At 42.1% G+C, this 14,005-nt stretch overlaps 1 protein-coding gene across 1 annotated transcript in view; it reads right to left on the bottom strand.

Annotated features, from left to right (window-relative positions):
* Positions 1-3,939: 3,939 nt before the first annotated feature.
* Positions 3,940-14,005, bottom strand: part of MPHOSPH10 (M-phase phosphoprotein 10) — a 20,436-nt gene continuing 10,370 nt past the window's right edge. Inside the window, exons 8-12 of the mRNA XM_007970290.3 lie at positions 12,798-12,935; positions 9,272-9,382; positions 5,910-6,017; positions 4,585-4,815; positions 3,940-4,174 (exon numbers count right to left, since the gene is read on the bottom strand). Of these exons, the coding sequence (XP_007968481.1) occupies positions 4,025-4,174; positions 4,585-4,815; positions 5,910-6,017; positions 9,272-9,382; positions 12,798-12,935 (738 nt within the window). The 3' untranslated portion in view covers positions 3,940-4,024. The remainder of the gene's footprint in view (positions 4,175-4,584; positions 4,816-5,909; positions 6,018-9,271; positions 9,383-12,797; positions 12,936-14,005) is intronic.

The following is a 14,005-nucleotide window of genomic DNA, read 5'->3' as shown; positions in this document are numbered from 1 at the left end:
GTCAAACTTACAGCCCTCAGGAAGGCTTTGGCCAATTAACAAGCGGCTCTCTCTCCCAGGAGGAAGGACGGCTAAAGGATGGAGAGGGCAGTAGAACCCTGTACGCTCTGCCCTCTCCCTCCACAGCTGGACTGGAAGGAAGGGGGCTTTCAGACATGCTTGCCCAGGCTGGGGTCTGAGTGTCACTTTCCAGACAATGGCTTCTTGCTTAATGGGTGAGCCCAGCTGCTGCCGTGCAGCTGCCACCCTAGTGAGGGTGAATGAGCAGGAGGCTCCGCCGCACTTCCAGGCTCAGGTTGCCCGGCTAGATCTGCTCTGTGGAAACTGGAGGCTGATAGAGGCTACCAGGAGGAGGAGGGGATGCAGCCGCCAGCCCCCACCCATGCGAGTCATATTTCTAAAAGCTTGGGTATACAATAAATATTGGGTCCTGGGCTGCTGGGCCAGGAAGAGGTATTGTCCTCCTATTTTTCAGGGTTTGTTTATTTATTTGATGAAGGAAGGTTATAGGTACAACCAGTTTAAAGATGGAAATTTTTAGAGTGCAGGCTGGAATTTAGGGTAAGCCAAGCAGACTTGTCCAAGCAGCTCTTTTGGGGAGGCCAGAGTCCTGCACCAATGTCCTCAGGCAAGTTCAGCAGCTGCTGGGGGAGTGCTGGACAGGATTAAAGCACAGGAGAACTTTCTGGATGATAGAAATGCTCTGTATCTTGAAAGGAGGTAGGTTACATGGGCAATGCATTTGTTAAAACTTATCAAAATGTACACTTCAAATCTGTGCATTTCACTGAATATAAATTATACCTCAAATTAAAAACATTTTTTGAAAGACAGATGGGCCAGGCACGGTGGCACACGCCTGTAATCCCAGCACCTTGGGAGGCCGAGGTGGGCGGATCACAAGGTCAAGAGATTGAGACCATTCTGGCTAACATGGTGAAAACCCATCTCCACTAAAAATACAAAAAATTAGCTGGGTGTGGTGGCACGCGCCTGTAGTCCCAGCTACTCAGGAGGCTGAGGCAAGAGAATCGCTTGAACCCAGGAGGTGGAAGTCGCAGTGAGGAAAGATCATGCCACTGCACTCTAGCCTGGCCTGGCGACAGAGTGAGGCTCTGTCTCAAAAAAAAAAAAAAAAAAAAAAAAAAGCCCTGAGGTGGAAGATTGCCTAGCAGGCTCTAAGAACACCAAGGAGGCCCCAGAAGACTGGAGCAGAAACAAAGCGAGGGAGGCAGCAGAGCCAGATCACGGAGGGCAAGCGTTAGCAAATTTGTTCTGTGAAGGGCCAGATAGTAAATATTTGAGGCTTTGGGGGTCACATGGCCTCTATCATAACTAGGGAACACTGCTATTGTAGTGTGAAAGCAGCCATAGACAATACGTAACATATGAGTGTGGTTGTGTTCCAATGAAACTATTTACAAAAACAGCTGGCTAACTTGCCATCTAGCTACTGTTTGCCAGCACCTGATGTAGGACCCCTGCAAGTCATTGTATGGATTTGAGCATCGACTTTGAGTGAGATGGGAGGAGGGGAGAAAAAGATTTTGAGCATAAGCTCTGAAAGGACCCCTTTCCCTGTTGCATTAAGAGTAGATCACGGGGTACACAAGGGTGGAAGCAAGAGAGGGAGTGAGGAAAACAGAAGGCTGATGCAGTAATCCAAGGGGAGATAATGGTGACATTTTGGGTTGGGGTGTTGGCATTGCCATTGATAAGAAATCATTATATTCTGAATATATTTAGAAGACTGAGCCAGCAGGACTCGCTCATGGTAAACGTGGTAAGGTACAAGAGAAGAGTCGTCAAGGGAAACTCTGAGGCCTTTAGCTAGCAACTGGCAGGGTGGAGGGGGAAGAGTAAGAGTTCAGTTTCGGACATGTAAATGTGAGATACCACGAAGACATCCTTGTGGATGAAAACCCTTGAACTGATGTAATCAAGTCAGGTCAGACTGGTAATAAATTTGGGAGTTGTTGGGGTTTAAATGGTATTAATACATGGGACCAAGGATTGACTGTAGATAGAGAACTACGAGATCAAAAGACTGAGCATTTCATTAACAAAAGGCAGTAAGAAGGAGCCTGCAAAGGAGACTGAGCTAGCGGAGTAGGAGGAAAAGAGACTTGGCAGCCAGAAAACCAAGTGAGTGATATATGTCAAGGACTGAGGGACATCAGATGCAGGCAGAGAAATGCCATGGGGCAGGGTCACCACAGAGAACACATTCCCAGGCAATGCCCAGCACAGCCGTTGGGGCAGGGCTGCCCCTGAGACCCTGGACCTATAGAGTCACCAGTGTGCAATGCCAGGCCAGGAGAGCTGCATGCACAGGACTCCAACCAATGAGAGTCAGGGCATGGGCTTCACCCAGTAAAGCTATGGGGGTGGAGCCACCTGGAGCCTTCGGGACCCAACCCTCACCTCAGTGTGGCTGGAAGGTGAGATATAAAGTCAAAGACTATCCTCAAGCCTCAAGATTAAATGTTGTTTCCCCTGGTGGGTTTTGGACTTACTTGGGACTAAGCTGCTACTTCTTTCCTATTTGTCCCTTTTAAATTGGAGTATCTATCCTATGCCCATTCCACCATTGTATTCTGGAAGCATGTTTGATAGCTGGAGGGAAATTTGGCTCAGAATGAATCACACCTTGAGTTGGTCTTACCCACGTTTACAGGAGACTTTGGACTTAGATGGAATGAACGTATTAAGAACGTGAATTTGAGAAACCAGGGGTGGAATGCTATGCTATGATCTGAATGTGTCCTTCAAAATTCATGTGCTGAATCTTAATGGCCAATGAGATATTAAAAGGTAGGACCTTTAGATGATTAAGTCTTGAAGGCAGAGCCCTCACGGATGGGATCAGCATCCTTATAAAAAGACTGATGGAGTTTGGTGGCTTTTTGTCCTTCCACCTTCTGCCAAGTGAGAACCTAACAAGGTACCACCTTGAAGCAGAGCAGCTTTTACCACTCAACTTGCCAGCACCTTCATCTCAGACCTCCCAGCCTCCAGAACCGCAGGAAATGTTTCTGTTGTTTATAAATGACCCAGTCTCAAGTATTCTGTTATAGCAGCACAAATGGACAAAAGCCAGTGCTTAATTTAGCCCCATAGAGCCTAGCTCTACCCTGCTGTAGCCATCTTCTGCAGTAACAGGAATGCAGACTGCAAACTTCCACAGGCTCTTCTTGACCACTGATTGACCGCTTGTAGATAAAAAATCAGAAGGGCTTTACCTGTTGCTTTGGTGGAATCTTAGTCCACATTCTCTACCCATCTGGACTAAGGCTTACTGCATTTCCATCAAATCAATATGAGAGCCTATTAGACAAAAGGCATTTTTCCCTGGATGGGGAGGTTGAAACAATGAGCACCTGGTGGTCACAGAACACTCTACAGACTACAGTTTGCATTCCTGGCTGTATTGAGCTTCTATTGCTTCTAGATTCACTTCTCCATCATACCTGTCCTCTGCAGCTGACTGTGGATAGGGCTCTACAGCCTACATTAAACCTTTGTTCAGATGACATGAGATCATTTCCCAAAGGGGAAGGAAGTAAGGCACAGGCATGAAAATGCTACTGTTTTATGAAATGACAGGGCAATGGAAGAAGGAAATTAAGAGCCCAAAGAGTGAGGACTTCTGCTGTAGACAGCTGCTTGTGAGGGTGTTGGCTGGCTCTGTCCTCTTCTCAGCCTGCAGGCCAGTGCTTGCACACCAGCCCATGTGGACAAGCTGGCCTGGCCCTCTCACAGGCCTGGGCCATGGCAAGAGCACAGCAGGATCAGCTCAGGCAGTTCCTGAATAGGAAGGGCCTAGGGAGGAGCCAGGTGCTGCTTCACACCAATGGAAACCGGAAGGGCTTTGCAAATAGTCAGGAGTTTGTCTTTTCACACTATGGAACTCTCAAATATCTGTCACCAATGCAAAGAAAGGTTCTCAAGAATTGTATTATAAAACAGAACAATGACACAACATAAGCTTATACATTAATATTTACATTATATTCAAAATATATTACAGCTTTAATTTATGAACAGAAATATCCTGTCTTTTCTTCTTTTTCTTTTCTGCTTTCTTTGCATCATTGATTTGCATTTTTACTTGATCTTGTAATTTAGAAAAGAATGCTTGAGAGGACTTTAACGCTTTGTCTTTACCTTCATCCTGCAATTAAAAACAACACATGCTTATGCTGTAAAATGTACTTATAAGTGAAAAAAGCCAAAAATAGTACATCACCATTACAACATATACAACCATAAATACGAAAAAGGACTAGAATTACAGAAAACTAAATCAGTTAGCATACAGGTATTCTATACTGCTACAATGTTCTTATAATCTAAGAGAGAAAGGAGTGAAAGAAAAACTGCTACCAGTACCCAGGTTATTGTGAGGACCCTACATGAAAAACTCCAGAACATTAAAGGTTGCGATTCCAGCCGGTCAGCATCATGCGTCTCCATCCCGCAGGTGGGCTGTCGGCTGGCTCAGACATTCCAGTCACCCAGTGCTTGCTATCCACTTCCCCCACAAAGGTCCCCTTGAGCAATTTTCTTTTCCCTTGTCCTTACCTTTATGAAGGAAGCTTTGCCAGTTTTGGTCAGCTGTTTTAACTTCTCCGAAGCTACTGCTTTGCTGTATTTCCCTGCTTGATCTACACAGCTCTTTTCAAGCAGTTTTCTCCGCTTCTCCTTTTCTTTTATTTTCATACGCTTTTGATATTTCTTTTTCCTTCGCTCTCGTTTCTTGTCTGTAGCTGTTTTTTCAGCAGCTGTTTTTATATCTCCAGCTTTATTTTTCTCCTATTAAAAAAATAACCACCAACATATTCGTTAATCCAGTTTAACAACTAGGAAACTGGAATGGAAGAAACTGCAGGGTAGCTAGCGAGCAGGCTGTGCGTCTGTGGCCAAGTGCACGAAGATGCAGAGCAATCCCCACCTACATTCCAGTGAGCGTTGGTAACTCAGTTCTTTAAAACCTGAAATGCATTCTTTGACAGCACAGACTCTTATAGTGACGGTTCAGTTCCCAAACTAATTCACAAGAAGGCAACATGGAGAATTGGGTTTTCAACCTATCAGCAAAAGAGGAGCCAGCCCTCCACAGCATTTAGATTCCAATGGGCTTCAGGGACATGCCAGAGGCAGCCTCAGCTCTGAGCTGCTAATGACAGCAGGTGGACTGAGGACAGAGGGCAGAGACCAAGGAACCGAGGAAGGGAAGGGAAACATCTCTCTAGTGAGGATCAATTTTCTCTCTTTTCTCCTCAGCTGCCAGCCTATCCCGCCAGGGTTGTCACCAGCACTGAGGTGGCAGTGGCTCAGACAGAAGGGGTGAGTGTAGGTGTAGCAAATCAAGTGAGGAGGGACAAGGAAGGCCCTGCTGCTAAGCCAGCCAGGAAGATGAGCACCTGGCAGAAACCATTATTACTATGTGAGGCATGAGCTTCAGTGTTCACATGGCAGGGATTGCTGCATTTGATAACCAAATGCTCAATTCTAGATTCAGATTCCATTACTAATTAGCATTACACGAATAACATAAGGGGGAAATGCTGATACTAAACTATTGCTAGTATATACACAATGCAAGCAATTTGTTTTAAACTTAGTATCACTGCTAGTATTGGGATTGGATTATAACAAAATATTGATACTCGCTATTTTAAAACTGCTCTTATGGTAACTCTCAAACTGTACCTCATAAGAAAGCCAGAATATAGGAGACTGGTATTTGAATATTGTAACATTACTAGTTTGCTTATACTTACAACTGCTGAGATACACTGGAATAAGAACTACAAATGCAAGGCAAATGACATTAAATAAATGGAGTCCGGCTAAAATCAACTAACTTGTAACAGACATTTAAGGTTTCAACACTGGCTTCTTACCTTGATCTCCTCTGGGGCCAGGAGAGCTGCATCACTAACACTCACTGGGGCTACTTCCTCCATGGTTATGGCTGGCAGATTTGACACAACTTTAATCTCTGGTACAGGCTAGAAAAGAGATAATATATTCAATGGGAAGCCAGAAGGGACTCTCACACAAAATGTGTGAACTGTGAACCTGTTAACTTAAAGTATAATATACAAAATACTTCATGGAAATTATCTTTTTTTCACTTGCTTGAAAGTCAGCAAACCTAATGGAGACTATTTAAAACGTTAGATATGGTAACAGCCAAAGTCCTAAGTGGACTGGCATGACGGCAGTGCTGAGGGGCGGCACTGCTTCAGGATCCCAGAGACCTGGGTATTTTAGGGTTTTCCGTCTCAAAACCATTCCAACAGCACGTATTTCCACATTTTTCCATAACATTTCTGCCATCTTCAAACATCAGTTCTTCCATCTCTTCCTCTACTATTCCTATCTACCATGCATGTGGACATTCTCAAACAACCATTAATGCTGTTTGGTAAGATTTACTGATTTCTATTATCTTGACTTTGCTTACAGAAAAAAACATTAGCTCTAAGAAGTATATGGAAAAAGATGCAAGGGAAGACGTTTATGGGAACAAGAGTCAAAAACAGATGACTGATACATTTCCTCATCTTTCAACTACTGAAAACATCTCCATAAACATAAATATGAAATAATTCTGAACTATTTTGAAAAACTAAAACAGTATCAACATAAATCAAAGCTATCAATTACAAAAAGGGGGAAAGGATGCAATGTTAATTGAAGGACCATCTGCTTCAGATTTTTGTCTTTTTTTGAAAGAACTACCCAAGAAATCCAGTAATTAAAACAGGTTTCATACTGATCCTGTGATTAAAATGGTGACTATGTATTGCAGTTACACTAGTATTCTTTCTTCCTCATCACCATCCTGTCCATGGAGCTATTTGCTCAAGGAAACTTCACAAAGAACAAAAGCCATAAACATAATAGGATCCCAGATTCTAAGTGAGAGAAAAATGAGAGTGTGAAAGAAATCTTTTCTTCTACTGGACCACCATTCAACTGTTACTAAAAACACTGTATTCCATTCTAGCATTTAAAGAGAAATATGGAGAAAAAGAAGACAGTCCAAAAAGCCACAAAAGGCTGGGCACAGTGGCTCATACCTGTAATCCCAGCACTTTGGGAGGCCGAGGTGGGCAGATCATTTGAGGTTAGGAGTTTGAGACCAGCCTGGCCAACATGGTGAAACCCCGTCTCTACTAAAAATACTAAGAAATTAGCTGGGCATGGTGGTGCATGCCTGTAGTCCCAGCTACTTGAGAGGCTGAGGCAGGAGAATCGCTTAAACTCGGGAGATAGAGGTTGCAGTGAGCCAAGATTGTGCACTCCAGCCTGGGCAATAGACTGAGATTGTCTCAACAAAAAAAGAAAAAAAAGAAAAAAAAAAAAAAGCCACAAAAAATGATAGCTGTGATTGGTAAATGGAGTCTACAGAGATGGTGTGTGAAATACCAACCAGAACATGAAAAAAGTAGTATCAAGGAGCACCTACACTAGCAATTCCACATTTCTTATGGGAAAAAAGAAAGGCTTTTCATTTGAGGCACATAGACACAAATACATTCACTTCTCCTTCACTTCCCAATATTCCAAGGAATGTCTAACTGCTTCCCTGCATTAGATCCTAGCTAGTGCAAGGAACAGAGTGGAACAGTAGATGCATTTTGTGCTGCCTGAAGACAAGTAGAGAGCAATGAACAACTAGCGAATGACTGCAAATGTGCAATGCAACTATGAGGAAAAGGAGCCGAGTGGTGAGACATGCAGCAAGGCGGGAAGGGCAGTCTACCCTAGGTAGGGAGCCAAGGAACATCTGCAAGGAGGGAAAGGCGTCTAGCCTGGGCAATAAGAAGGAGCCAGCCATGCCAAAAAGGAAGTGCAGCCTACTGGGCCAGGGGGAAGAGCAAAGCAAGAAAGTGCAAGGGACTTGGCCTGCTGAAGGAATCAGAAGATCAGTGGGGCTGGGAGTAGCAAGCCAAGGGAGACCAAAGGGGTGGGAAGAGCCAGATCACACAGGTAAGGCCCAGAAAGGGCCCACGTCCTTCACCTCAGTAAGACCTGCTGGACAAGAGTAGTTGAGAAATTCCACTCATCTCTTCACCTGTTTATTTCACACAACCCAGAGTAGGGACTTTGGGAATCTAAAGATGGCTCCTGCCATCAAGAACTTATTAGCGTGTATTACAACTGGATTAAAAGCATACATATTTGTGCACATGTACCCTACAACTTGAAGTTTAATAATAATAAATAAATTAAAAAAAAAAAAAAAAAAAGCATACATATACACCAAAAAAACCAAACAAAACAGGTAAAAAAGCTTATTATCTGAGAAGACAAAATATCTGCATGGGAAAAATCACCTAGCCATCAACTAATAAGAAAGGATCTTGGAGATTAGCTCTTCTGTACAGATGAAACGTGAAGTGATTGCCTGTATCATAAAGCCAGTTAGGAGCAGAACTCAACTCAGGTTCTGACTTCTAGACTAGTCCTTAATTCATGACATTCCATTTCAGACAACAACACAGGCACCAAAGGGCAACATGTGAACAAGTACCAAAAGATAGTACAAGCATGTTTTATGGGTTCACAGAAGCTGGTGAGTAGATGAGGCTCCAAGGAGTAGACAGGTACAGCCCAGTCTGAGTGACAGACAGACAGGGGAGGAGCATTTGAGAGGGTTGGGCCTGGTGAGGGAACATCATGCAGCGGAGACAGCATGGGCCCAGAGTTAGTTCTCACCCTCCCACCTCCTAAACCTTGGTTTTCTCCCCTAAGAAATGGAAACTATAGTACCTGCCTCAGTGTTGTGTGCATTAAGTGTTAATGTATGTAAAGACACATACATATTATTAATGTATGTAATATGACACATAGCAGATACTCCATAAATGCTGGGTATAGATATCCATACATCTCCAAACCCATTATACAATGAAAATGCAACAAGACTGAGAGGGTAGGGAAGGGAGGAGTCCCTGTGGCTATGGCTGAGGGTCTTTTAAAGTGTGAGGTAAGTTAAAATAGTAAGAGGCAGTAGTAGTGTGATGCCTGACCATGCCAGCCCCAGCTGGCAGGGGCTCACTGAAGATCTGGGTAGAGCCAGAACGGTCATGGAACCAGAACTGAGCCTTCCTCATGGAGACTCTGCCTGGAATTTACAGGAAATTACTACAAGTTTGTATCCTGAAATAAAATAAAGAGCTAGTCTCACAAAGGATCAAAGCTATGAAGGTCACCCTGCTCTAGCTACACACTGAACTGTTAACACACTTACCGGTTTAGGGATAAAGTGGAAGTTTGAGAGGGCATCCAATTTTAAGAAGAGGGAATCCATCATCTTCTGAATTTCTACATGCTCTGGATTTTCTTCTTCTGCTGTTTTTTGCTTGGGAAATAAGCTCAACAATGTCAAACTAAGCAACTTGATATATATCACAGGACAAAACACTAAAGGTCAATGAGGGTATTCCCAACTTCTTATCACCAAAGCTTCAGCTACAAGGAAACATTCCAAAAGCAAAATTAAAAGCAGCAGTACCATGAGGGTTCCAGCACCTTCCAGAGATGTGATGTGCATTTTAGGAGCTACAGTAACCATTACCTCTAATATTCAGAACTTAAAAATTTAACTACCTTGGTATTTACTTCTGTCAAAAATTAAGCTATTCCTCCTAAGATAGCTACAGTTTTGTTTTTTTTTTTAAAGGAAAATAGCAAGTGATAACAAGTGTTGGCAAGGATGAAGAAACTGGAACCCTTGTGCATTGCTGATAGGTAGGAATATAAAATGATGCGGTCACAGTGGCAACAAGCTTGGCAGGTCTTCAAAAAGCTACATAGAGAATTACCATCTGACCCAGCAATGCCACTCCTTGGTGTACAACCAAGAGAATTAAAAACAGATACTCAAACAAATACATGTACACAGCACTATTAACAGTCAACAGGTGGAAACAGCCTGAATGTCCATCAGTGGATGAGCAGATAAACTGTGGTACACACACATAATGGAATACTGTGCAACCATAAAAAAGAAATGAAGCACTGACAAATGCCAGTCTTGAAAACATGACGCTCAGCCGGGCGCGGTGGCTCACGCCTATAATCCCAGCACTTTGGGAGGCTGAGGCGGGTGGATCACGAGGTCAGGAGATCGAGACCATCCTGGCTAACATGGTGAAACCCCGTCTCTACTAAACATATAAAAAAAATTAGCCGGGCGTGTTGGCAGGCGCCTGTAGTCCCAGCTACTTGGGAGGCTGAGGCAGGAGAAAGACGTGAACCCGGGAGTTGGAGGTTGCAGTGAGCCGAGATCGCGCCACTGCACTCCAACCTGGGCTACAGAGTGAGACCCTGTCTCAAAAAAAAAAAAAAAAAAGAAAACATGACACTCAATGAAAGTTGTCAGAAATGGAAGGCCGCATATGGTATGGTTCCAAAATTGGCAAATCCACAGAGATAGAATGCAGACTGGAGTTTGTTGAGACTGGGGTTTGTTGGGGCTGGGGCAAGTAAGGAAAGGGTAGCAACTGCTTAATGCATATGGGGCTTTATTGTGGGCTCATAAAAATGTTTTAGAACGAGATACAGTTAGTAGTTACATAACACTGTCCTAAATGCTCCAAATTTGTTCACTTAAGTGGTTAATTTTATGTTACATAAATCTCACATCAATTAAAAAGAAAAAAAAAGGCCCAGCACGGTGGCTGGCTGGGCACAGTGGCTCATGCCTGTAATCCCAGCACTTTGGGAGGCTGAGGCAGGCAGATCATGAGGTCAGATCGAGACCATCCTGGCCAACATAATGAAACCCCGTCTCTACTAAAATACAAAAAATTAGCCGGGCTTGGTGGCGTGTGCCTGTAATCCCAGTTACTCAGGAGGCTGAGGCAGGGAAATCGCTTGGACCTGAGAGGCTGAGGTTGCAGTGAGCCTAGATTGCGCCACTGCACTCCAGCCTGGCAACACAGCAAGACTCTGTCTCGAAAAAAAAAAAAAGAAAAAAGAAAAAAAAGAAGTGTTACTATAGACTTCATAAAATTATCCAAATATCCATTTGGATGATAGGGACTTTTTTTTTCTTTTATTTACATGTAATGTGTTAAAGATTTATTCTGACAAATCACATTGAAAAAACTGACAGTAATGTTAATTTTACTGAAGAGAAAAAGTAAATTTCATGCTTCTCTCTCTGTCCCCTTTGGCCCCACATGTGTATTCTAAATGCCTAAGAGGACTTTTTGTTTTTTGTTATTAAGACACACAAAAAAAAAAAAAAAAAAAAAAAAACCACACCAGTAGAACTAGGAAAAGATAGGCTCTTTGCCTCCTGATCCTGATGACAAAGACGATAGGTCTGGTTCCAATGTCCATCATCAGCACCCACCTTCCAGCCATGGTCAGGCATCACTATTTACTATTTTAACTTACCTCACACTTTAAAAAATCCTAAACATGTCCTTTCACCTCATTCTAGGTAACAATAGCTGTAAAATCAAATATGTAGCTGTATATTTGCTATACAGCATTTTTCTGAGCCACTTTATGTACACAACTGTGAGTAAAAGCTCCTACATGTGCTGTTTACCATCATTTCACTTCCAGAATTAGCCTAGCTATTAGAACTCCAAGTCTATCCTCAAAAACTTCTGAACTGGCTGTTGACTTCTAAGAGAGAAATGAAACTAACCTTTAGAGCTGGCATAAACTATTGCATTACATATATAATTTTTAACTCTTGTGGTCACCAAATACTTTCTGTATCTACTGAATCTCCTCAAAGATTCAAATGAAACTGTACACATCCTCCTTCAGCTACTACCTTGGATTGCAAAGCAGCCAGGAAGAATTTTAATTCAAATCTTCTCAGTTCTTCAATTTCACAGTGGCATCAGGCAATTTGCTGTTGCTAACTGAAGGGTATTCATTAACAAAATCTGTTGGGAATCATAAATGGCTTTTGCAGGAAAAAAATGCCATCTGATCCCTAAGTACATATTAACCACATTCCCACTAAATCAAATGTGAAGGAATAATTCAATCATTGTATCAGCATACAATATTCCTAAGAATATGACCTTGTCCTATTATTTAACCAGAGATTTCTTTTCTTTTTTTTTTTTTTTTTTTTTGAGATGGAGTCTCGCTCTGTCACCCAGGCTGGAGAGCAATGGTGCGATCTCGGCTCACTGCAACCTCCACTTCCCTGGTTCAAGCAATTCTCCTGCCTCAGCTTCCCAAGTAACTGGGATTACAGGCACACGCCACCACACCTGTCTAATTTTTTCATATTTTTAACAGAGACGGGGTTTCACCATGTTGGCCAGACAGGTCTCAAACTCCTGACCTCAAGCAATCCGCCCGCCTCAGCCTCCCAAAGTGCTGGGATTACAGGTACGTGCCGCTACACCCAGCCCAGAGATTTTAGTTAAGTGAAAAAAAAAAAACAGACCTAAAAATCAGAATGAATTTATAATCATGTAAAATATATCAGTTACTTCAAAATATCAATGAGAAATGGTTTTAAAGTTGTAGCACCACCATAATAATTGCTGGAAAGCTAATAATTAGTTGTAAAAGTATCAGGTGACCAAAGCCTAACTGCAAAGCAACCCCCACAACCACTCACATAAAGTGGGAATATTAGAACCCTTCTATTCCTAGCATGCTCTGTCTTATACTTAAATGATGTAGCTGAAGAGCTCAAGATTTCCGTTTCATGATTTCAACAGTCACAAAAAGCCTAGTTCTCTACTTCTATTTCTTTAATAATAACGGTTTTGCCTTACAGGCTTCCTCACCTGGTTGAGTTTGATGTACTCCTGTTCATAAATTTCAGCAAGGCTCAATTTACTCTTCTCATGGTCTAATGTTAAACGCTTTTTATATTCATATGCATCCTCTTTAGGTTTTTCTTTACGTACTACATCATCCCAAGCCTGAAACATAAAGGGCAGGTAGAACATAACAAAACCTACAATTTATTTCTAGGTTCACGTAAGAATCTTCCTCTGGAATATTGTTATAATAAATATTATCAATATATTAATAAATTATCATTAATATATTAATAGTAAATTATTGTAAATATATCAGTTATAATATTTATTATTACTCATTATTCCAGAGTAAGCAAATTATAGCAAAGAGAAAATTTTCAACTTCTGAAATAACTATTCAAGTCACAAAGAATGAACATTTGGAAAGCAAAGGCGGCAGTACTCAAATATCTTTTTCTGTTTTTTGTTTTAAATGAGTCTTCCTTCCTCGTTACCAACTTTAATTCCACATTTCCCCAACACAGTTTGTTTAAAAGTCAAGCCTTGAGTTAGTTTATCACATTTCATTTCAAATTTTAAGATGTTCTGCACATGATACTCACCCTTCAGACCCTTTCTATTTTAGACCCACAAGTGTAGGCAAACATTATATACATGTTATAAAGCCATTTCTTACTATACATGCCATATATCTAAGATGTATTCTAAGTTTACAAAATCAGATCAATTCTTTAACGAAAACCACTAGGTTTTTAACATTTGAAAAAAATACACCATTGAGAAATGGTTTTAAATCGTAGTACTACCACAAATGTTAGGGTGTGAACGTCCCCCCTCCAAAATTCATTTTGAAACTTAATCCCTGATGTGGCAAAACTGAGATGTGGGGCCTTCTAGGACATGACTGGATCACAGGGTTCTGCCCTCATGAATGGCAGTTGCATTTATGGATTAATGGGTTATCATTGGTGGGGGAATGGTGTCTCTTAAGAAGAGCAAAAGACACCTGAGACAGCATCTTAGCGTGCTCAGCCCTTTCACCATGTGATGCCCTGCACCACCTTGGGACTCTGCAGAATCTCCTCTGGTAAGAAGGCTCCTCCACCTTGGACTCCTCGGCCTCCATAAGTTACCCAGTTTCAGATATTCTGTTATAAGCAACAGGAAAAAGACTAAGACATATATACTGAGTAATTTGCCACACCAGATACTGTGCCTAAGCCAAGGGT

This window comes from Chlorocebus sabaeus, chromosome 14 (assembly GCF_047675955.1).
Source record: "Chlorocebus sabaeus isolate Y175 chromosome 14, mChlSab1.0.hap1, whole genome shotgun sequence".
Lineage (NCBI taxonomy): Eukaryota > Metazoa > Chordata > Mammalia > Primates > Cercopithecidae > Chlorocebus > Chlorocebus sabaeus.
Note: the sequence above shows the minus strand (reverse complement) of the source record. Positions and strands in the feature narration are given on the sequence as shown.